Source organism: Parasteatoda tepidariorum, chromosome 7, assembly GCF_043381705.1.
Source record: "Parasteatoda tepidariorum isolate YZ-2023 chromosome 7, CAS_Ptep_4.0, whole genome shotgun sequence".
Classification (NCBI taxonomy): Eukaryota; Metazoa; Arthropoda; class Arachnida; order Araneae; family Theridiidae; genus Parasteatoda; species Parasteatoda tepidariorum.
Window position 1 is genome coordinate 42,355,912 of NC_092210.1, and position 23,905 is coordinate 42,379,816.

The following is a 23,905-nucleotide window of genomic DNA, read 5'->3' on the forward strand; positions in this document are numbered from 1 at the left end:
ATTATAACATTAAAATATTACCCAAAAAAAACCCAGCTTACTACAAAATTGTTCGAATTCCTTGAAAACGACTACTACATCATAACTTATCTAAAAAACTAAAGTGCTGAATTGTGCTTGTATATTATTTTTGACAGCATTATTCTTCAGCATAAAACATTTTCTCTAACCTATGGAAAATATTTGTATAATTAAAACAAAGATGAGATTTTGGCACTATTTCTTGACATGAAAAAGGTTTCTTAGAATAGATAAATTGAAAACATTTCATTAAAAAGTTATTAAAAATAAAATAAAAAGATTATTAGTATCAAAATATAAATTTTAATATGTACATACTGGAAAACGAAACATATTTATAGTGTCAATATAAAATTGTTTTAAAGCATTCTCAAAACTTTTTAGAAACCTACAAGGGTGAGATTACATAACAGAAATGTTTCCTGCTTAAGTCAATCTTTAGTAAAAATGTTTCTTACAGTTCAGCTACCTCTAATAGATAATGCATTTAATATGAAATCTAACAAATTTCAAAGTAATTTACAAAGAGTTTTAAATAATTATAATATCCATTTCTTGAAACATACCTATATGACTTCCATATCGTAGAAAACTATTTAGTGATTTATAGTACATGAGATTCAAGTTTCGCTTGTCTGATTTGTTTGCAATTGGAGAGACAGGACTGGGACAGGATGATTGAATAGGCAATTTGGTATGAAATTCAGGCTTTGCAGATTGAGGACCAGTGGAAAACTACACAAACAAGTTGAGGACAGGTAAATACAAAAGTAAATATTAGTTTTATGTAATGCATATTGAAATAATTATTTATAAAAAAAAAATTGAAGAAAATAACAAAAGTTGGGGTTTATAATTGTCTCGATATTCTTGATGAAAAATAATTTGTTCATATTTGTTCTGATTTTAAGCTTTTTGTTTTGATGTTCCAATTTTTGTTTCTACAAAACATCCTATTTTCTAAGAATACAAATGGTGATTTAAAACTAATTGATCTGAAGAATTGAAAGATTTGGATTTTCGATCCAACATATTTTATAATTAAAAATATTAGTAAAAAATACTAAGTTGAATAATTCAAATTTAGTGACCATTCACTAATTATATGCATAGTTCAGACAAATAGCCATACCTGTATTATTTATTGTTTTCAATATTTTGGGAATTTAATTCAATTGACTATTATACATTTCAATTAGCTATTATACATATAGTGAACAAAATTCAATTAACTATTATACATATAGTGAACAAAATTCCATTAACTATTATACATTATAAAATTTTTATGATGAATTCAGGGGTCATACCCTTATTTACTATTTTTAGCAAATGCTCTAACAAACCATCCAGGTTGGAGTTTTAATAGTTTTACAATAATTAAATCTTTCCTTTCATCTGATTTTAAAAATAAAAAATATCAATTCCAATAAAAAATACAGAAATCATACCATATAATTTTTAAAGTTGAATCAAGGGATTATTCACAAATTACTTTTTTAAAGATTTATAAACAGCAATGTTATTAATGTTAAATAGCAAATTCACCTTGATTTAGTTTCAAGACTCTTGAAAATCTATTTTAAAATTATTTGTTTAAGAAAGTCTTGACCTTGATTACATATTTAGATATATTTTTGCACGAGAGAAAATAAGTTAATTGATTCTAATTATTTCTTTTAATGCAACAGTTCTAATAACAGTTCAAAAACTTTCTATATAATTATTGATCTTAATTTATTATGAGTTGTACAATGTTCCATCAATAAAATTATACTGGAAAGTATAAAAACTTTCTGTTGCAAACAAAGTATTTTTTAAATTGAAAATTTTATTAAAAATTAAATTTTAAACAATTGAAGTTTCTATTTCTTCAAATGTAATTACAAAATCATAAAAATACTTTCTTTTGATTGTGATCATAATATTATCTAAAAAGAGCTATATCAAAAAGAAATTTTTTTAAAAATTTTATCATTTGTATGAAGGTTAAAAAAAGTACCTATCATTTTGATGATTTGTATTTTGAAAAGGAATTTTAAAAACACTTTTCAGTAATGCTGAATTTCTGAAAATGTCCAAGGGATTTGGTAAATATTTTAAGGCAGCGAAAATAATTAAACAATTGTTAATAAAAACAGAAAGGTTATCTAGAACAAGACAAAAGATTATCTTCAAACCTAATTACTAGCTATTTCATTCCAATATCAAAAATAGTTTAGGTACATGGAACTTCCTGGTAGATATAAAAGTACAGTAGAGCATTAGTTACATTTTGTGCTTAATTTACTGTTTTTATTAAACATGCTAGTATTAATTTTATTATTATTTTACAGGGGTTACACTTTCGCCAAAATAGTCTTGAAAACATTATCAAATTTAATTTATAGTTGTAAAACTTCAATTATGCCTTGTTTTTTATTACATGAAATATTTAGACTTCAATAAATTTTTTTTAAATTATTTTGTTTGGAGAAGTTTTTAAGCAAAAACAAATGACTTTGGCCAATTTTTGGATTTCTTTCCATGCTCCTAAGTATTGCGGTTAGCAAGTACTTGCAATTTAAAATTTGTAGAAGTGAGGGCTGAGGGGTTTGGGGCATCCCAGGGCCCCTCAGTTCAACTGCTGTATATTTAAAAAAAATCAGATTATTATTACATATCTCTTCAGCAATTTGCATGCTAAAAATTTTGTCCAGCTCAAGAAATTATAGGAGTACCTGAAGAGTATATCTTAGAATGGTATCATTGTAAAATTCTTCTCCTTATAACTTACTAAATATTAGGTGGACCGGAAAATAATGTCGTTTCGGCGTATTAATATTTGTTAGTCTTAAAAACCAATCAATTTTTTAAAATCCATTTCAATTCATTTTTGATCTGGCATTGAGAGGTTGTTGCTAACGAGGGTGAATGCTACATTATTCATTAAAAATAAAATCTAGATAATAAATGTCAAATGCACCAAAACCACATTAATTTCCGGTCCACCTAATAAATCAACATATTGAATTTCTGCTAATTTTCCTCATAAGAAAAAGATATGCTGATTTTGTGATTCATTATGCTGGCAAAAGACACAGTAAAAAAATTTCATTTATGAATAACTTACTTTAAAAGCAGTGATTTCTTTAACTAGTGAAGGAGGAGAGTGTGTTTTAGAAGACATATCAGGTACTGAGGACGACATTTCTTTTGAAGAATGAAATTTAATTGAAGACTCTGGTGAGTCTTTATTTTGGGCGGTTTCAGCATTCACTCCAGATACTCCAGTTCTTCGGGCTAAAGAAATTTGTGTTTTCCATAAGTTTGGATTCATGACGATAATTTAAAATAAATTTTAAGAAAACTGATAAAAAGCAATAAAATTTTTTTTACAAAAACATATAAGGCTATGAAAATATAAAGACTGTTAATTTTCAGTGTTAACGTAAATATCAACAAAGGACTTTATTTCAAAAAGGCAAACATTTTCGATTAAGGCCGCTGAAATTTACGAATATTACAATGTTTCATGCTGCTCATTTGACATTATGTAATGTTCTATATTTTATTTCCAATTTTTATGAATTAAACGATGGATTTAATTAAATAAATTGAAATAGGGAAAAAGATAATTTTACTAAATGTTAATAAATAAAATGTGCAAATTGACATTTATAACTGTAATTATGACCATTTAATTTATGATTATCACCATTCAATGCCACACAAACCTTTATTTCTGCTAGTTTTGCAATTTGTTTCTTTTTAAAATGTCCAAAGATTAAATAGATTTATAAGATTATTCTTAGATTGATTTATTCATTAAACTAAATTAAAATAGGTAGATTTTACTACAACTTGATTACACTCTTATTAAATCAAACCAAAATTTCATAAACTCTACTATATATATGCTCATTCGACTAATGCATATTGCACATAAATTTTGTAACAGGTGTCCCAAAAATAAAAGGTGATTTGAAATATCCATTAAAGAGAAATGAATGGTTTGCAACAATTTTCTTAAGAAATTAAATTTTATTCTCAGCAAGTTTCAAAATTCGTGTTTGCAAACACAAAGTTTGTAATTAGATGACACTTTTGATTAAAAAATTCTAAATGATGTTTTCCGTCACAAACCAGGTCATTCAAACTAAAATATTCAAAATGTTATTAGTTAATTCTTTCTTCAGAATGTACTTCCTTATTCTGTAATCAGTGCATATTCAGAAAATACTGTTGTTTTAATATTTTTTATTGCTTAGCAGCATCATTTATTAGAGAACTTAATAACTAATTTCAAAACTAGGTGATAATAAATACCTGGTTTTCCAAGCAGAATACAGCAAATTATATATTGCTATCTCCTTCTATTTTCTTTAAATTATTTTTAATTTTTTTTTTATATATATATCTTTTGGATTCCAAAAATGTTATCATCATATTTTCTGATGTAGCGCTGATCTAGTGTTTAAGTGAACCCTTATTTTTTATTTCAAAAATGGTAGATTTTGTGTATTTGGTACGTATGTCAACCTCAAAGAAAGTTTTTTAAAAAAATTCATAATTTTAAATAATTTTAAAAATATATAATTTTTTCACCCCCTGTCATTATACTAATAATAATGTTCAGTCCTTGATATGATTCTAAAAAAGGATTTATAGTGAGTCAGCTTGAAGAATTTAACTCAGCTTTCAAAAAATTTATGTTATGTACAAAATGTTAATGCAAAGGAAAAATAAAACTTTTTAATTTGATGGATGGTACTAAAAATGATATTATGTTTTGTGGGATTAAGGAGAGGAAGATGTATTCGAATCCCTATGCATAGAACCTTTAAGATGAAAACAAAAGAAACTTATATTATTGCCATATAAAAACTATGATTGTGTTATAATAGCACTATTTGTTTTATGTTTGCATTTATCTTATGGATTAGATTTAAATGTGATTGTGTTATAATAGCATTATTTCTTTTATGCTTACATTTATCTTATGGATTAGATTTAAATTTATTGTTAGCAGCAAAATGTTGGAAAAAAATCCTTTGTGTCTAAATGTTTGTTACTTGTGTATAAGTTCACCCTCCTTACTTTCATTGCAATTTAGAGATTGAAAAAGCCCATTTATACACATGTGAATACAGTAATGTTATTCATGTGCATGGGAACTACAATTTTTAGGTATAAATTTATAAAGAGCTACAACTTTCTTACTTCGGTAAGAAAATACATGTTTTAGAAATAGTTTAATTTAAAAGAAACTGTTAAACAAAATAACCCAAAATAAATTGTCGAACAGACATTGTAGAATATTATGTAATAGTTATAAGTGTACAAACAGATATATGAAATGAATCTCATATTTGAACTGTGAACACAAGAATATAAAGGCATTTTTGTGGAATATACCTCTGATTGGAGTTGTAGGTTCACTGTAACAAGAAGAATCTTCAAGAATGGCAGATTCAGATATGGGGGCAGTGAGAGCTCTATATTCCATAAGGAGATCCCAAAGAGAATGTTGAACAGCACTTTTTAATCTTTCTTTCATTAAATCCAAGCAATCTCGACCCATACTCCAGATCTGAAACCGGATCAAAGCAACAGGGCCTGGAATATTTTTCAAATATTATTCTTCTCTATACATATATGTTTCATTCAATATCTTATTTAAAACTTCAGTAGAGTCTTAGTGTTTTTAACTTAACTTAGAAAATCAAAACAAAATATATGAAATTTTCTCTGAATATGGTGTTGAAAAGGTCAGCAATCAATTGCAAGAAATGCATCTATTTCTTGTATGTTTGGTTTGTAAATCAAATGAATAAGATTTACTATAAACAGAAAAGTAGTACACATAAATTGGTCATATGAACTCCAAACAACATAGATTTGCATTGCATTTAATAAGTAAAAATTATGATTTTGATAAAAACAGTTAGTTTGATTATTTGATAATCACAAATTTTGCAACATGATGCCTAAACATCTGCTAGGAGTTTGAAGATTTTAATGCATAAGCTAAATGCTTAGATACAAAATATATATAATAATTCACAAATATATATAATAATCCACAAATATACATAATAATTCACAAGATTAATATTCAAGTTACTAAGCAGAGTAGTGATAAGGACGGAGTAAGGTAAGGAAGAGTGGTAAGGTCGATTTAACTGTATATATTCATTTAAAATATAAAATTTATCAAAGAATGCACTAGCATTTTAAAAAATACAATACATAAGGCAAAGAATTATGATAACTTTATAATTAAATCACCTGGGGATTTATCTTGTTTCAAAATATAACTGGAAGTTGAAGTTAGGTCTTCAAATTCAGTCTCTGACAAGCCATCTTGGTAAGCCATAGGATTTGGTGGAATGTTATTCACATAGTTAAATGGTTGCCCTTGTCCAGTAACAAGGGAAAGAACTACACATGCAATACCTATAATGGCATCATGTAAAATTAAATATTATAAGAAATTACATTTGTTTCAAATATCAAAAATTTAAAAAAAAAAGTATTATCTTTTATGCATTAAAAATTTTGCAATAGCTGTTTTAATATCAGTTTTGCAGATTTTTTAGCTAAGTCCTTATTAAAAATATTTTTAATTATTATTTTTTTATAAAACCAAAATAAAACACATCAATTAACTAACATGTAAATTAGTAAGCAACCAGCATTTTCACTTAATGTTAGAAATAAAATTAACTGATTTTTTTGAATTTTACATGAAAATTTCAATAAAATTACAGATTAAATGCACATATTGCTATAATGATATAATATTATTGATAAAATATTGCTATATTGATGAAATATTGCTATACAGAGCAATATTTTATCAGAAGTAAAATATTTTTTACTCAAAAAGCAACAAAATTTTCCTTGATAGAAAATATGTTAAGTATTACATTTATTAAAAACCATTTTGACTAGGCAACAGTTTAATAAAAATATTTTCTACACAAGGATATAATTTATAGAGAAAAATAGCAATATTTTGCACACACTCAATGTATCGCAGTTTATTAATAGAATCACATTGCCATCCATCATAAATCTTATTTGTGAATAATAATGAAAATTAATTTATATAGTAAGCTTAATTTTTAAAACATAATATTAGTGAAAAACATTTAAGAAAAAATTTGAAACAAGACAGTGATAAAATAAAAAAATCATGTGCTAATTTTAATAAATCTAAAATAAATAAATAACCATATTGTAATATAATTTTTACAAAAAATAACAGATATCAGACTAATATACTTCAAACCTCATTAGTTTACTAATTGCTATCATGGACTTTCGAGGCTTTTGAAAGATTTTTTTCCAGGATTTGGCTGAAAAATGCATTATTTCTAGACTTTTTTTCTAAAATAAATCCCCCGACAATTATATGAGAGACCCATAAGAATCTGAAGCAAATCTCCAAAATTAACATTTCATAAATGAAGATTTACTATTAAGAAGTATATTTTCACTGTAGAAAAGTCAGATTCACTAAGTCATCTTTTTATGATAACTCCTAGTAATCTATTGAAACATCTTTTTTCTGACATATTTTTAATAGTTTAAATGTGCAATTAGATCAAAAAATTATGCACAAAATAATTTCTGTTGTGCAAGTATAAAACAAAACTTTATAAACTACATGGAGATGGAAAGTACAACGTCTCACAAAAATTTCAACAGTATCAATATATTCAAGGTGTGTCTAAAATGCATGAAATACAGTATGAACATTATGAGAGAAAAAGAACATTATTTATCTTAAAAATTTCTGTTAGCCACTATATACTTCAAGAAAGGATAGAGAAAACTTAGTGCAATATAGGCTAAGGAAAAAAAAAAAAAAAAAAAAAAAAAAAAAAAACAATGTGAATAGAGCACAAATGAAAGTACATAGTATGTCCATTTTTTTACTTTTATGCTTCATTCCGGCTTTATTTTCTTTACACAATCAAATTTCTCCAAAAAAATTAATGAAATGAGACAGTAAAATGAAGGATTCTTTTGTGGTCGTTAAAAGAGCAGATGTTACAAAAAATGAGTATGTCACAAAATGGGAAAAGATGTTGCATTTACCCAAATATTTGTGAATAAATTCCTCTGATATCGATCCGCGATCTCTGAAAAGCATCAATTGCAGTATCCTTTTGTCAGTATCACATTTGTTTAGTGTTGAACTGAAGGCTCATTATGCATGACTTTCACAACCAAAAAGGTTAAGCCTATCTGACCTAACCATATAACTAAACCATGTTTGAAATTGCAGCTGATGTCTGTTTAACATACTGTTCAAATGTACAAGTTTCTGAGGATGTTTACCAATTTCTATCCACAATCTAATTTCTGGAGCAAATTTCGTAACATGAGCTATTCCACTGCATGTCAAAGAATAATTTACAGCAGTTCATTATGATGTTTGCTACTTGCCGCAAGTCTCTCCCTGCACATGAATATGTCTGTGTTTTTAATTCATTATTGCTTTCGGGATATAGATCCAGTCTTACAACTTCTTGAGATCCTTTAAACCTTGTATAACAAAAGTAAAAAAATACAGTAGAGAGCTAACTATCGAGAAAGTTGGGGGTCATCGCTATCCCGGATGTCTGAATTTCTAGATAGCTAAAAAATAATTGAATACAGCTTAACTATATTCCTACTTAAAAATTGAATAAAAAATAGCGGTATTTCAGTGATTTTAGAATTCTAATTAAAAATTTTATTTTCACTTCACTCTTTTTATTTTATTATGTTTATATATTAAAGTATAGGAATGCATTTTTCTAAAATTTCTCTACCACCTTCTTGTTGATATTTCCTCCTCATAAATCAAAGCTGAAAATGAAATTGTTCATCTCATCAAATTTTGTTTCTGAGATGTTGATTTTGTTTTCAAAAATAAAGGAAAAGGTACATAAATAAAAAAAAATAAATGGTCTAAATTTCTCCATTCTACCCTGTAATCAATCTGACAGGGACTGATTTGAGGAGAATTTATTTAGCTAATTTGCATAGTTGCACTTTCCTTGTGATTATGTCATTCCATTTGACTTTCAAGCATCGAGAATTGGATGGACAAAAGCTGGCTTTTCGATTGGGCACAGCACATTCTTTTATGGCATTCAGTTTGCAAACTCACCAATACATGTATTATTGATATTAGGTGATGTTACGGGATTTTAAGCATAAACTATAGGTGCTTCTTATCTTGGTTTTGTTAGAACACCTCTATCATGGAGTTTTACTTTATTATATTTACAAAGTGTTTTTTTTTTATTACCCTTACACTTCTGTTCACCCCTATTAAGCATGAGTAATGCATTTTACCTTCTATAATCTAAGACTACCACTCCTTTCCCTGAAGGATGACTAGAATTTCCATATTTTACCGCAATTGTTCTATTTCAAAATAGAGGGAGCAAAAATTTTCCAGGTACTTTAGATACCGGATAAAAGCCTCTAGCAAGCACTAAACATAAGTAAAAATCTATTATACTCTTGATAAATTAATACTGAAATTAATTTCTTCACTTCTAGGCTTACAAACCTTTTCCCCCAGCATGACCAGAAGCTTGCTGAGAATGATACAAGAACACATCGTTATCATCAACTAAACCCCATTCTTCCACTGCATGCCAATAAGCCTGTAGGAATGTTAAGAATAATTTAGTAACAGCAAAGTATTCAATATTATCAAAAGGAGAATAAAAAAATTAGCTAAAAATATGTTCTTATATACACTTATAAATCTTGCATTTCAACAGTTAAGCTTTAATTCTTTCAACTTCTTAACAATAACAGCTATGATCATAAGATTAGCATCTAGTTGTAACAAAATGGTCATGAGAAACTAGGTGAGAGCGTTTAATTATAGTATCATCTAGTGGTAATATTCCTAATTAGTATATATCTAAGTCGTAAATTATACCATTTTGTAGAAAAAATTATCTACTTAGTTGTAGAGCATTAACTAAGTGTAAGAAAGAAAGCTTATACAATAATGAGATGTTGAAACTGAAATGGAAAACATCGTTTTCCAGAGCAAAAAGTAGTAAAATAAGAGCAACAATATAATACTAAAATACAGTATTATCAGTGGTAAAATATCCTGGAAAATAATCAACACTTTTTTTTTCCTGATATATAATGCTACATTTTGGTTTGCCAATGAATTGTCATTTTGTTCTAAACTTTTTTTCCCTCTCCTTTATTTCATATTTTTAACACGAAAACCATTTTTTAATTTCAACACTTTAAAAATTCGTTAAAGCTCTTTGTTAGGTGCTACAACTTGAAAACACAGATAGAGGCTGGAATAAAAAAAAAATTTCGAATAATTTTGTCTTGTAAAATAGCAGAAAGTGATTACTAGTCAATTGAATACTCAATTGAAGCTCATGTTTGGGTTTCGTTATTCAACTGTTACTAGATTCATCTTTAGTGGAAACTTTTTAATGGTATTTCTTTGTGAAGATTTATTAAAGCTGATTTACTATTTTGTTCCTGCTAAAATAAAATCATTTTTGATACCTTTTACAAAAACCCTGTCTATTCTGAACTGTGCCAAAAGATTATTCATTTTTCGTTCTTGTTTTCATGTACTTTTACAAAGGTGAAACGTGTAGTAAATGTACAATGCTTACAAAAAATATAAATATGTACAGCGAAACCTGCCAAGTTGACTACTATTATTAAGAACAAAATTTGTCCTATATAATTAACAATCTTTGTAATTTGGCCATGTGTATATCTTGTATGGTGAACCCGGAAATAAGTCAAATTTGTTTAGGAATGTAATTAGATGCTATTCTATGGCATTCGTATGTTGTAAAAATATTTTTGAAAATTTTCTGTATTATAATGTTTCATAATTTCTCTGGTCGGAATTTAAAACCAACTAAAATCCTTTGCAAATTGACCATTATGAAAAATCTATTAAAAAATTTCATAACGAGTAGGTTAAGTACATGTAAACAAAATAAATTTATATTGCTGTAATGATTGTAACGTCAAGTTTCCTACTCACATATACACTGAAGAGTCATTACATTATGACCACCCTCGATCTATAACAATGGGCTCGTCCAGGTTTTCATGGTTTCTCGCCCAGGAACTATGTTTTCATGGGGCACATTAGGACCCATAATCCTCAAGGAGCAATCCCTGACGTCTGTAAGCTACTTGAACATAGTTCACCCATTCACGGCAACAGTTTTTCCTGCGGATGATGGTATTTACCAACAGGATAATGGACCATGTCATAAAGGTCGAATCGTCATGAATTGGTTCGAGGAACATTGACTTTCAAGTCATGTCCTGGCCCCCAAATTCACCTGACCTTAATCCAATAGAGCATTTGTGGTCCTACTTGGAAAACCAAATTCGTGCTGCCACGCTACCCCCTCACAATGTGAGGGAATTGCAGGACCAGTTGGTGAGTGCTTGGTACCAGATACCTCAGACTATCTATCAGCACCTTGTAGAATCAATGCCACGGCGGGTGCTAGCAGTTTTGAGGGCTAAAGGTGGTCCTACATGTTATTAGCAGGGTGGTCACAATGTAATGGCTCTTCGGTGTATGTTCTAATGTACTGATATTTTAAGAAATTATTTTAAATTAAGGTATGGGGTGCATCACAAAAAAAAATATGCATATTTATTTTCTTTTACAGACACTTATTACTATGAAGCTGATAAATATAACGCATCTCAAAGAAAATTATTTTTAAGAGTATCAATTGTGTTTTAAGTTCCTTAGGAATGTTTAATTTAAAATTAATTTATTTTTGAACTAGTAACATTAAAAAATCTATCTAGACAAGTAACATTTTGATACCATTTCTTTTCTCCTTTTTTTTCTCAATACCTCTTATGTTCTGAGGCAGATTTTTAAAAAAAAAACAGTGTTTTTAACTTTAAAAACTAATAGCCCCATAAATCTACCATACGCAACTCAACATTAACCTTTTGATGCAGATTTTTTATTAAATATATTTTTCATACATTTTCATTATTTTTTATTAATTTAGGTCAAAATAAGAGAAAAATATCATATTTAGCAATTTAATAACTTATAGTTATGAAATACAGTATGAAACACCAGTGTCTATTTTTGCAATGAGGGTACACTTGTTTAAACATGGCTCACTTCCAAACAATAATTTTTCAATTGCAGGTATTTAGGTCTGAAAGAAACAGTTATTTATCATTGAAATTACTTTAATTTGTAAAATTAATTATCAATAAATTTTTGAATATGAAGGAAAAGAAAAAATTTTAAACTACCTTTTTTGGATTTTATATTTTTTTAGAAATATAATTCTGATAAACTAGCAGATTTTTTGCAACTATTAGATTAGTCTCAATAATTAAAAAATACCAAAATATATTTTCACTTGTAATCAAAAAAATATATATATAAAAGGAACCCATCTGCATCAAAGGGTTAACTCACTAAAACACATTTAACATAGAATCATTTCTCAACAATATTGTAAACAAAATATTTTTGCACTAAATTGAGACTATTCTACAATTTTGTAACTGATTTATTCTCATATCCTATCCGATAGAGAGGACTAAATGATACTCCTAACTAAGAGATACTTTAAACTGTCTATTTCAGTACTAGTCCTAGACTAATAACATGCAAAAAAAAAAAATTCAATCTGCTACACTTCAAAAGTTAAAAAAATCATCATGGTCACAACTGAGCATAAGCACAAATGGTCAAGTAGAAGTATAGAAAAAAACGAAACACTTAATTTACTGTGCTTTGTAGCCTCTAAGAAAAATTATGCATGTTTAATACATATGACAAAAAATATAACGTTATCTGTATTCTTTTTTATAGAATTGGTTTTATCAGCTAGAAAAGTCACCAACAAAAATACATCTTTAACCCTTTGAAGCAGAATTTTTATTAAACATATTTTTCATATTTTTTCCATTTTCTTTGTATTAATTTGGGTTAAAATATGTGAAAAATATAATATTTCGTATTTTAATAATTTATAGTTATAAAACATAGCATGAAACACTTTTATCTTTTTCAGCATTAAAGGTAAAATTTTCCAAACACAGTTCACTTCCAAACAATAATTTTTCAAATTTGCACTCACTTGTTATTTATATCTAAGAGAAACAATTATTCATCATTGAAATTTCTTTTATTAAAAAAATAAACTATTGATAAATTTTTGGATATGCATGAAAAAAAATTTTCAAACTACGTTTTATGAATTATTTTAGTGCAAATATAATTCTGAAAACCAACAGATTTTTAGTAACTTTCGGACTGCTTTTTAACATGAACTGCTTTTTAGCAGGTGACCCATCTGTGCCAAAAGGTTAATAAAATAAACCTTTCATAAAACCACTTTTAAATATAATAAATAACTATGCTAAACATAAAGTACATAGCAGAATTACATCTACAATAAAGCTGACTGAAATTAATATTACTTACTTTGAAATGAGTTTCTTTCCTGCTATCATGATACTTAGGATTATGGAGAAAATGAAGTAAGTTCTGGCGCAAATATATTTGAATAGAATGGGTATGGCCTAAAAGCTTCACTGGTAAAGTAAAATACAGCTCATAAGTTGGTGTGCTGCTTGGATTTTGTATAAACTAAAAATAAACAATATCCGATTAGAAACAGTATAGCATCACATCAATTAAACAGGTAACTAAAATGTTAGAGACAAATAGTTTCATGACTACAATATAATTAACTACTTACCTGGACATCTTCGGTACTTAACATACACAATGGATTTCGTGACAACATCATATTCATTATATCTAGCACACCTTCATCCAAGCGATTTTGTAGAACTTTTACGAGATCATTTTTTATAGTAGAACCTGAATTAAATATACTGACTTTAGTTAATTTTTTCGTTTATTTGGCCAACTGTGACATAGCTCAGAACGACACTAGCATGCAAACCGGCAAGTGAAAACTGCATAAATTTCTCACATTATTTAAATAAGTATTAGTTAGATTCCTATAAATATTAGGACTGCCATAGAATGCTAAAAACAATATTTAGTTTCATATAGGACACAAATATTTGAATATTTTACAATTGCACAAATTGAAATTTATTTTTAAAAAAAACTGCCACAAAATTTGTTAAACACAAATTAACCAGTGGTATATTTTCCTTCCTACATGTTCTAAAAATATCAAACATCAAATATATATATATANAAATTAAAAATATTGATATCAATTTAACTTAATGTAATAGGGTAGTGATAATAAGCATATTTTAAAAATGAAGTATTTTGGAGAATTTTTTCTTTTGAAATAAATTTTCCCGTTTAGAAGCTTAAACTATATATATATATATGCATATATATATATATGCATATATATATATATAGTTTAAGCTTCTAAACGGGAAAATTTATTTCAAAAGAAAAAATTCTCCAAAATACTTCATTTTTAAAATATGCTTATTATCACTACCCTATTACATTAAGTTAAATTGATATCAATATTTTTAATTTTAACTACAAAGAAAATTATTAGATTCTGTGAAACTGGCAAGATCAAAAACTATAACCTTTCTAATTAAACTAATAATATTTTTTAATATAAAGAATTTTCTACACTGGGATAAATAAAGAATTAGTACATTTATGTAAATTTACAGTTTAATTGAAAACTAACACTTAAGTTTCTAATTTTGAATAAAACTGACAAGGCAAGACAATGGAATTTCAAAATCGGGATTATCACAATTGAATCACTTTTGTGTAAATCTGCTCTATGTTTATTTCATATTTTATGAGGAATCAGTATAATGGCAATGTTATTTTGCTAAATTTTGCTTTAAAATATCTTATTATATTTAAAAAAATGCAGTGAATTTTCCAAAATTTTGAGGGGAATATATTTGGCATTTCAGATTATTTCACACCACTAAGTTAGAGAAGAAATGAAAAAAATATTTTTAACAGTTTGTATGAAAGAGGAAAAATCTAAATTTCTATGATCTAAAAGAAGATAACATTTAGAATGTAGAAAATGTTATTCATTGAAATAAAAATTAAGTAAATAAAAAAATCACAATAAAAGAATTCATTGTAGACTTCAGAACTTAAGAGATTCTGATAAGCAATTAAATTTAATTAATTAATTTTTGGTGAGCAATTAAACCAGACATCAATTTGAAAGATAAATTTCAGAAATGTGTTTCCATTCTTATTTTAAAATGTAGCTAGAAAAAAAGTGAAACTAAAAAATATTTTAATTTAGATTTAAACTTAAAAATAATGTAACCAATTAGTCAATAGTTTCATAATTTCATTAATTACTTCATAATTTCAATTCACACTTTCTTTTTTTTTCCTTTCCACTTTTAACATTCCTTATCTTTCACACACTCTTTAACTAGATAAATAGTTTTACATTTTCCAGTTAGATCAATAGTTCCCACAATTACTATGAAAAAAAAGAGTAGAATGAAAACATCAATCCCTCCTGGAAAAAATTACATTTTTCTGTACTTATATAAAAAAGAAAACGGTTAGTCGATTGAAAAAGACTATATTTTTAGAACATTCAAGAAACTTGCCAAGAACTCTGACTTTTAAAACTTATTAACTTTATTATTAATGTAGATCATGGTACTATGATAAATGTAAACTAGAAGGAAAGTATAAATTTAACTGCTATAAGCACAAGCAAACATTGTAATACACAGAGCAGAAGACAATTAAAATGTTAGATAAGATATAAATATAAATTGCTATCTGAATTCCATTAGAGTCAAAGTAAAATACTTTTCTTACCAACTTCCCCAATGCCATGAACACGAAGAGTAACACATTTTTGTACTTTTTTTGATACAGATGTAGTGGAAATAGAGTCTTGACGATAGCCATCTGAAGCTCCAGAATTCACTCTTGGGCGGAAATCCTAAACAAACATTAAAATCAGTTCGTAAGATACTTGGATTTCGTAAGTTTTCATATGTATAATTAAAATAACCAATGTTAGTTTATATTTTAAAAATAAAATTAAATACAATTAAAATACATAAAGAAAAACAGAATAGTAGCATTAGATATGCAAATAAAAATAAATTATTGTAGATTTTTAAACAATAAAGAAAAAAAAGGGGATTTGTCAAGCAAATTTCAAAAACTAAGCACACGAAAATTGATTAATTTGTTTGTTATTAGTTCTCATGTTATAAAAAATATAAATTTTTTCCTATAAATAATAAATACTTAAGTGCATACATATATTTCTTTAAGCATTTGCATGTAAAAATTATTTTAAATCATTTTAAGAGTAATCTGTTTCAGACTAATAGTGCTATATTTAGTAGGTCAGTTTAAAGATGGGTGAAATGATGGGTTCCGTCAAGTAACACAAAATATCATAAAAAAGCAAAGCCTTAGATTTCAAGGTTACCATTATAAAGATCTTCTACTGTATTTACATAACAAACATCAACCCCAAAAAAAAATTTCTAACCCCACTACATACTTTCTCCACCATTTCTGAGATAGCCACCAGAGAAAAATTGCTTAGCGCTTTTAACATCCCCAACTTCCCAGGTCTTTTGAGGAAGACCATGACCTTCATAACAGAGACAAGTACAGAGATAATGACCAATATACTAGTATTTTTTTTAATTTCTCATGTTAATTGGTTTTAAAATTTTTAGAATCATTATTAGAAATTCTGAAGAATAAAAAATATAAATACAAGAGAGAGAGCTATAATTTTCAATGTTTTACATAAAATTTTGCCAGTTTTGAAATATTTTTTTCCCTTCAATTATGAGCTAAAACATTTTGTTGTTTTCTTAATCTATATCACTTTAGAATTCAGAATCAATATTTTTGTTGTGGAAAAAAAATTTAGAAAGGGAATTTCAGTTAGTCATATGAAGGACATTTTAATTAATTTGTTGCAGTAATACTAGGGTTGCCAAGTTACATAATGCAGTGTCAGTTTTGAAATGTGTTTTTTTTCTTCAATTATAAGTTGAAACCTTTAATTTCTTTTCCAATTTATATCATTTTAGAATTTATATTAACTTTCATAGAGGAAAAAAAATCTGAAAAATCAATTTCAGTTTGTCTAATGTAGGACACTCCTATCCGTTGGTTGTAGTAACACTAGGGTTGTCATGTGTAATTCAGTGCCAGTTATCTTAAGAAGAAAAATAATTTATAAGTACAGAGGTGATAAGACCTCTTTTTAGACATACCCTTATCTTAGAAGGTTAACACTAGCTTTAAAAAATTAATGAAACAGACTGTTCAAATGTTATTAACATATCAATCAGATTTGATAAGCTAATCGGATTGGTGTGATCATAGTTAATAAGAAAATTAAATAAAGATTAAAAATACCTCAGGATCACATTCTGCAGTTTTCTTGGGAATTAAGCATGGTAAAGATGAGCAAGATCCTAAATAAATAAATATTTTTTTTTCTAATAAACAAGTCAAAAATATTTTAAGTAATTAAACATTCAACTCAAGAGTGAAAAATCAAAGTTAACTCTTTTTCATCAGAAAGAGCTTGAACAATAACAGACTTTGTCCCAGTTTATATTGCAATTCAATACAGCTGTTTTGCAAACACTTGTTTCTCAAATGCAATTTTGGAATAAAATAAAAACAAAAAGCATTCTCACCAGTTAAGGAAATATTATGTTCTGTTTTGGAGACATCAGAGTGATGAATTTCATCACAAGTTTCTTCATACAGTCTAAGAAATATTAAGAAAAAATTAACACAGTTGTAACGTTAAATTTTCTTTATAGAAAATACTTTAAAGATTTTTTGAAGATCCATAAAATTTTTGTTTATAATCTGAATAAAAAACATTAAATTCTCAAAAAAGAAAAGAAACGAAGTTGTTAAAAAGTAGTTTATTTTGCCAAAGTTTTTATAAAAAGATCTCAAACTTTTAAAAAATTTTAATTTTTTAAATTTTTTGTTTAACATGATAAATATGTAATACACTGAAATTTGAATCTTCAGTCTAGCATTTATTCATTTAAAATCATATTTAAACTTTTAGAAATAGACTAGTTTCATAACATAAAAAATGATATTTTCAAAACCATATAATAACATATTGTTTAGATTTTTATATTTAAAATGATTTTTAATGAATTCCTATTTAACTTAGACATCTTTTACTGCAAACTTAGTTAACAAAAATCTTATAAAGACACAATTTAGTAAATAATATACCAGTTAACACATTTATTTTTCACTTGACTCTAAAAAATTTAAAAACTGCACTAACTGCTACAATATTAAATGGTGGGCATTTTTTTTCAAAAAATTAAACTACTTTAAATTAACTTAAATTTTGAAGTTGTTTCCATTTCTATTACGTTATCTCATTTCCAGATAAAAAAAAAATTTATTTGAAGACAGCAGTCTAGTTTAAAATTTATTAATTGTGTTTTTAACTATTCTAATATTCTTAGATAAATCTTAAAGTTCTTGTATAAATAGATAACTAATAATAATATTTGTTTATAATGTTAACAAAGGTTTTACAAAGATTTTAATCAAGAAAATAAAAATAAAAATTAAGTGGTCTACACTTGAGGCAAAGCTACAATTGTAAACTATATATTTCCTCATATTCTTAAGATTTATCTGGACCTTAGAATGGACAAATGACTTAAATATTTTAAGAGTTATAATGAAACTATTTTAAAAATCCCCAATTTGGGAAGATTTTCCCACATTCAAAATCACCACATTTTTCATATGATGTTCAAAATCAATCAGTTTTATAAAAATCATTAAATAATTTCAAATAATTATGTTAAGTTTTTTGAACCTAAATAATGCAGTGTTGAAGTAACTTTTTCAATTTAAAAAAAAAATTACATCACAACGCTTTTCATTTTTACAAAACCGAAATTTTCATATTGATGTTTTGTGAATACCTGCACAAACTTGGGTTAAGAAAATATCCCATTGTTAGCAGAAAAGTGTTATTTCACGAAAAACAGACTATGTATATGCATAAATCTTTCTAAATTTTATGAATTCGAATTAGCAGTTTTATTGTATTAAGTTCCTAAAATTCACCTTTTTGTTATTAATTGCAAAGAATATTTATTTTTAAACTCTTATTGTAAATGGACCATACATTTATAACTGAGCTGGAGTGGCTCAGGAAATAGAGTGTTCGCCTTCCAATGAGTTGACCCAGGTTTGAATCTCGGCAGTGGCTGGTTGATGCAAATTCTGCTCTTGACTGAACTGACTACAGGGCTGACTTAAATTATTTTCAGTGTTAGACAGATCATGGGTTAGAATCCCCTTGTCATTAGGATAACAGCTGTGGTTTTCCTCTTCATATAACGCAAATGCAGGTTAGTCCCATCGAAAAGCATTCTATTAAGGCAAGTTCGTCCCAATGCCTTATCCAAGACTTCCCTAGTCTTCTGGGTTGGGCTCAAAATTACAAGGCTACAGAGTTGAGAGAATAATAAACCCAAAATGGAGTCGGCTATTCAACGGCGGTTACGATATATAATAAAATATGCATGATGGTAAAACATATTTCCTCATATTTTGATATTAGTTGTAATAATACATATAACATGCTAGCTAACCATTATTATAGTATTATGCATTATCTTTCGTCATATTTTAATGGCCTTTGTTGGTCCAAAAAATATAAACATACTATTATGTTTATACTACAACAATGACCAGACAACATCTTCCATCCTATTTTGATGGTTATTGTTGGTCTAACATTAAGAAACAAAACTTTCTGGTTGACCATTATATTGGTAAAATATTTTCCATCAAAGTATGATGGGTGATATTAGTTCATCAAAAATCAACATTACTTAATAGTTTACCATCATAGCACTAAAGCAACATTTTCTATTTTGAAATGATGAAAGTTTGTTGAATCATCAAAATTTGATGGAAATTGTTGTATGATGGTGACCATCAAAAATCTTATTAGAAACTGACATATACCATCAAATTTTTTGATGGTATCATCAAGAATTTTGTCTTGGGGAGTCTTTTCGTTTTTTATTTTTGTCTTCCAATGTTATTTTTCGACACAATTATATTCCAGAAAAAGGTAACATTGTAAGCACGTTAAGTGTAAATGGGTCTTTTGAATAAGTACAGACCATTGAGACTGGTACTTGTTGAAAATACGGAAACAGATGTTTGTCTTTCTCCTTTTTTATTTGCATTTTTTAAATTGTTTCTCTCAGTTATAGTAGTTAAGTGATTCATTATTTTTACTCGTTAATATTGTACAGTTTTACCTTTAAAACAATAAATTACCTTAAATAAAACACAGTTCCTAAATTGTCTTGATACACAAACATGTTCTCTCTGTTATTTACTGCAAATGTACTCAGCACTGATCTAAGTGCTTGCATACCTAAAATGTAATTAAAAAATTTATTAAGATTTTTAGATCCTGAATTAAAATGATTTTCCAAAAATAAAGAAATATTTATTGCTAATGTATAATTAATATTTCTAATTATACCAATAAAAATAATGGGATAAAAATAAAGCATATTACTAAATTTTTCAGTGTCTGAAAATGTTACGTTAATGCAATAACCTTATTAATACTAATTTCATAAAGGCAAAAGATGAACACATCATTTTTCTATGTATAATTGTTGAAATTTTAAGCACAAGCAATTACATAACAATTATTCAATATCAAATAAACTTTTTAAAATTTTAATTCTATAATACTTGTTTAGCAGATTTCATTAAATTGAGGTTTCATAATATTTAACTTAAAATTTCATTTGAAAACAATTAAATGTCTTGAAATATAATAATTCTCTCTATTTCCATAAACTGCAGGTTACTAAACTAGTAATACATTCAAACTTGAGATTTGGGAGATTTGACTCTATAGAGAGTCAAATCGCTCCTCCTACTGCATATAAATTTTTAAATCTATTACTTAAGAAAAACTACTTATAAATGGATGGGTCTTCACTTATATAAATTACTCTATTTAATGTTTACAACTTTATTATCAATAGTTATTTTTGTTTGAAAATATAAAAAATAAATGCAAAGTTTAAAAAAATCTATAAAATATAAAAATTAGCGCAAAGCAAGAAAATATAAAAAATTAGTGCAAAGACTACTACATAACAAAGTATTAGGAATATGGGAACTGCCAAAGAGAAAATAAACAACTTTACCCCAACACAAAATCTCAATAAAAAAAAACTTTCTGTAAGTATTAGGGGGACCAGAAAGTAATGCCATTTTGGCCCATTAAATATACGTTAGTCTTAAAAACCAATTCATTTTTTTTCAATCCATTTTTGATCCAGCATTGAAAGGTTGTTGCCAGCGAGGATGAATACATTATAAATTAAAAATAAATTATCTTGATAACAAATATCAAATGCACGAAAATGGTATTACTTCCCAGTCCCCCTAATAATATATTGACTCTTGAAAAAAGTTTCAACTCTTTCGTTACCACCTAATTTTGATAAATTTTGTTCAAAATTCACATTTAAAAATGCTTTAATTACAGAGAAAAAAAACTACATTGATTATTAAACATATCAGCCTATCTTTCTTGAAGTTAATCAGTTTTATAAAGATATAAATATAAAACGAGTTATTCACTTACATTTCCTTTCTTTATGATTGACTTTATTTGTAGATTCCTTCTTTGCATAAATAAATTTTAGCTCAGAAACATTTTAGTGCAACATTTCATAACAATAAGGATCATTTTTTAATTCTTAACACTTAATCTTGGTTTTTTATTTTACAATACACAGTAAAAATATAAATGAAAGTTGTATTTTTTCAATACATTCTATTGCAGAAAAATACTAAAATCAAATAACTTGGTTGATGTTACTATCTAAATAAACAGTAATATTTGTAAGCATATAACATCATAATATCTTAAGTACTTTGTTTTAATAATAAGTAATGCATGGACATAGGAAACAATACTGATTCCTACAAATCAATTACCTCTAATCCAATTGTGAACACAAGAATCCTAAAGTCTCTGCTTTTTCTCAGAGGTTAAGAACATTTTTTTTAAATAAATTTAAATAAAGCTTTTCATTAATATTTGAATTTCCAAATACTAAAACTACTTTTGTCATTACTCACAAAAATTATTTCATAATTACTTAATATTTATAATTATTACAGCACATACAATAATATCCATTTAGTAAAAATAGGAAATATATATGTTCTTTGTAGTGTTATCTGATAAAAAATAGTTTCTAACATGTAACACTCATGTGTTTAGTCAAATTGTTCAAAATTAAACAAACTCAAAATTTGGAGTAATTTTGGTGCTTTCTAACAGATTCCCATTAAGAAAAAACCTATAGATGAGCATTAGTATATTGTATAAAATGAAATACATGATGAGTTTTTCCTGAAATAAGAATGCATTCATGATATACTGAAAAATCTCTAATTTTAGACTGTAAAAAGTAAGATTTTTAAATATTTTGATGTGGAGTTACCTTTTTTAAAAAATAATACTAATTTCAGTTGAAAAAAGAGAAGAAGAAAAAAAAGGCTACCTACCCCATGATTTAGAGCTATTGGCTGGTCCCGATGTCAATCTAGGATGCAATTTAAAATGAGTAACCCACACAACAGGACAACCAAATGTCCCTGGTTCATACTTTAGAGCTGCTTCTAAGTACTTGTCTTGATCGTCAAATAGAATGTCCGGATCTTATAAAACCAGAAACAATGAGATATAACTTCTTGGTTAACAATTATAATTAACAATAGACTGAAATGTCCTTTTAAATCAAATAAAAAAATATTAAGAAAGTTAGTAATAAAACAGTCAAAACTGAAAATTAAGGAAACCATGCAGAAAGTTGTCAAGTTTTCCATTTTAAACTAAAAAAGACAATTTTCTCAATAAAAACTCATTCCCATGTTATTTCAGTTATCATAATTAATGCAATTAATAGATACATTCTTTATCTTATTTAATTACACAAAAAATGAGCCCCAAAACAATGAATTTCATCCAATATTTTTACTTCTTCATTTTAAAAAGTTTTCTACCTTGTTTCATTATTCATTTATACAGTTAAGTGGTAGGTAGAGCAATTGAGTTTTAAGTTTTAAAAAAAAATTGCAAACAGAAGTTTTATAATTGTTTTAATATGGATTAATTTTATTCTTTGTCTTAATATGGATTGATTTTATTCTTATAATTCTTTTGTTCGGATTTATTTTAAAAATAAATTATTTTTCTAAGTACACTATTTAATAACTGAAAATATTTCCATACATTTTTCAAAGAAAAAAAAATGCAAATATGTTTTGCCATACTATTCCTAAATTATTTATTCAGGGATGAGAGTAGTCAGAAAGTAAAAAAGAGGAAATCCAAGAATATATATACAGTGAATTCGCGATAACTCGAATCTGATAGGACTGATGAAAAACTTCGACATATCGGAAGTTCGACTTACCGTTAGTTTCGGTTTTGGACTTTCAAAATATTGTCGCATTATTTAATTAATAATTATTAATTACAAATCTTCTAAATGCTTACAATATTTAAGATCATTTTTCTGACAAGCCATTTACGATAAGACTGCTTGAGGCACTTTATGATGCACTGGTCCATCGGCTGCAACTTTGCTGTTGTGTCACTATGCGCTGTGCATTTATCCATAAAGTGTATCACTTTTCCTTTTTTAGCGAAGACTTTCCGATCCAATTTTCTCACATAGTCTTCAGATAAAACTGATGTCATCCAAAACTTTTTGTTAGACTTGTAATCCAAAGGATACGTTTTTACATTCTTGAAACATCGGGGATTTCGGTATTTTCCAATAA

The 23,905-nt window shown here is 26.7% G+C and overlaps 1 protein-coding gene across 1 annotated transcript in view; it reads right to left on the minus strand.

Moving 5' to 3' along the window:
• Positions 1 to 23,905, minus strand: part of LOC107454702 (KICSTOR complex protein SZT2) — a 123,002-nt gene that overhangs the window by 33,166 nt on the left and 65,931 nt on the right. Inside the window, exons 36-47 of the mRNA XM_043041432.2 lie at positions 22,625 to 22,777; positions 20,357 to 20,456; positions 17,704 to 17,777; positions 17,417 to 17,475; positions 15,839 to 15,965; positions 13,776 to 13,900; positions 13,499 to 13,663; positions 9,578 to 9,674; positions 6,292 to 6,459; positions 5,419 to 5,619; positions 3,134 to 3,303; positions 588 to 756 (exon numbers count right to left, since the gene is read on the minus strand). Of these exons, the coding sequence (XP_042897366.1) occupies positions 588 to 756; positions 3,134 to 3,303; positions 5,419 to 5,619; positions 6,292 to 6,459; positions 9,578 to 9,674; positions 13,499 to 13,663; positions 13,776 to 13,900; positions 15,839 to 15,965; positions 17,417 to 17,475; positions 17,704 to 17,777; positions 20,357 to 20,456; positions 22,625 to 22,777 (1,608 nt within the window). The remainder of the gene's footprint in view (positions 1 to 587; positions 757 to 3,133; positions 3,304 to 5,418; positions 5,620 to 6,291; positions 6,460 to 9,577; positions 9,675 to 13,498; positions 13,664 to 13,775; positions 13,901 to 15,838; positions 15,966 to 17,416; positions 17,476 to 17,703; positions 17,778 to 20,356; positions 20,457 to 22,624; positions 22,778 to 23,905) is intronic.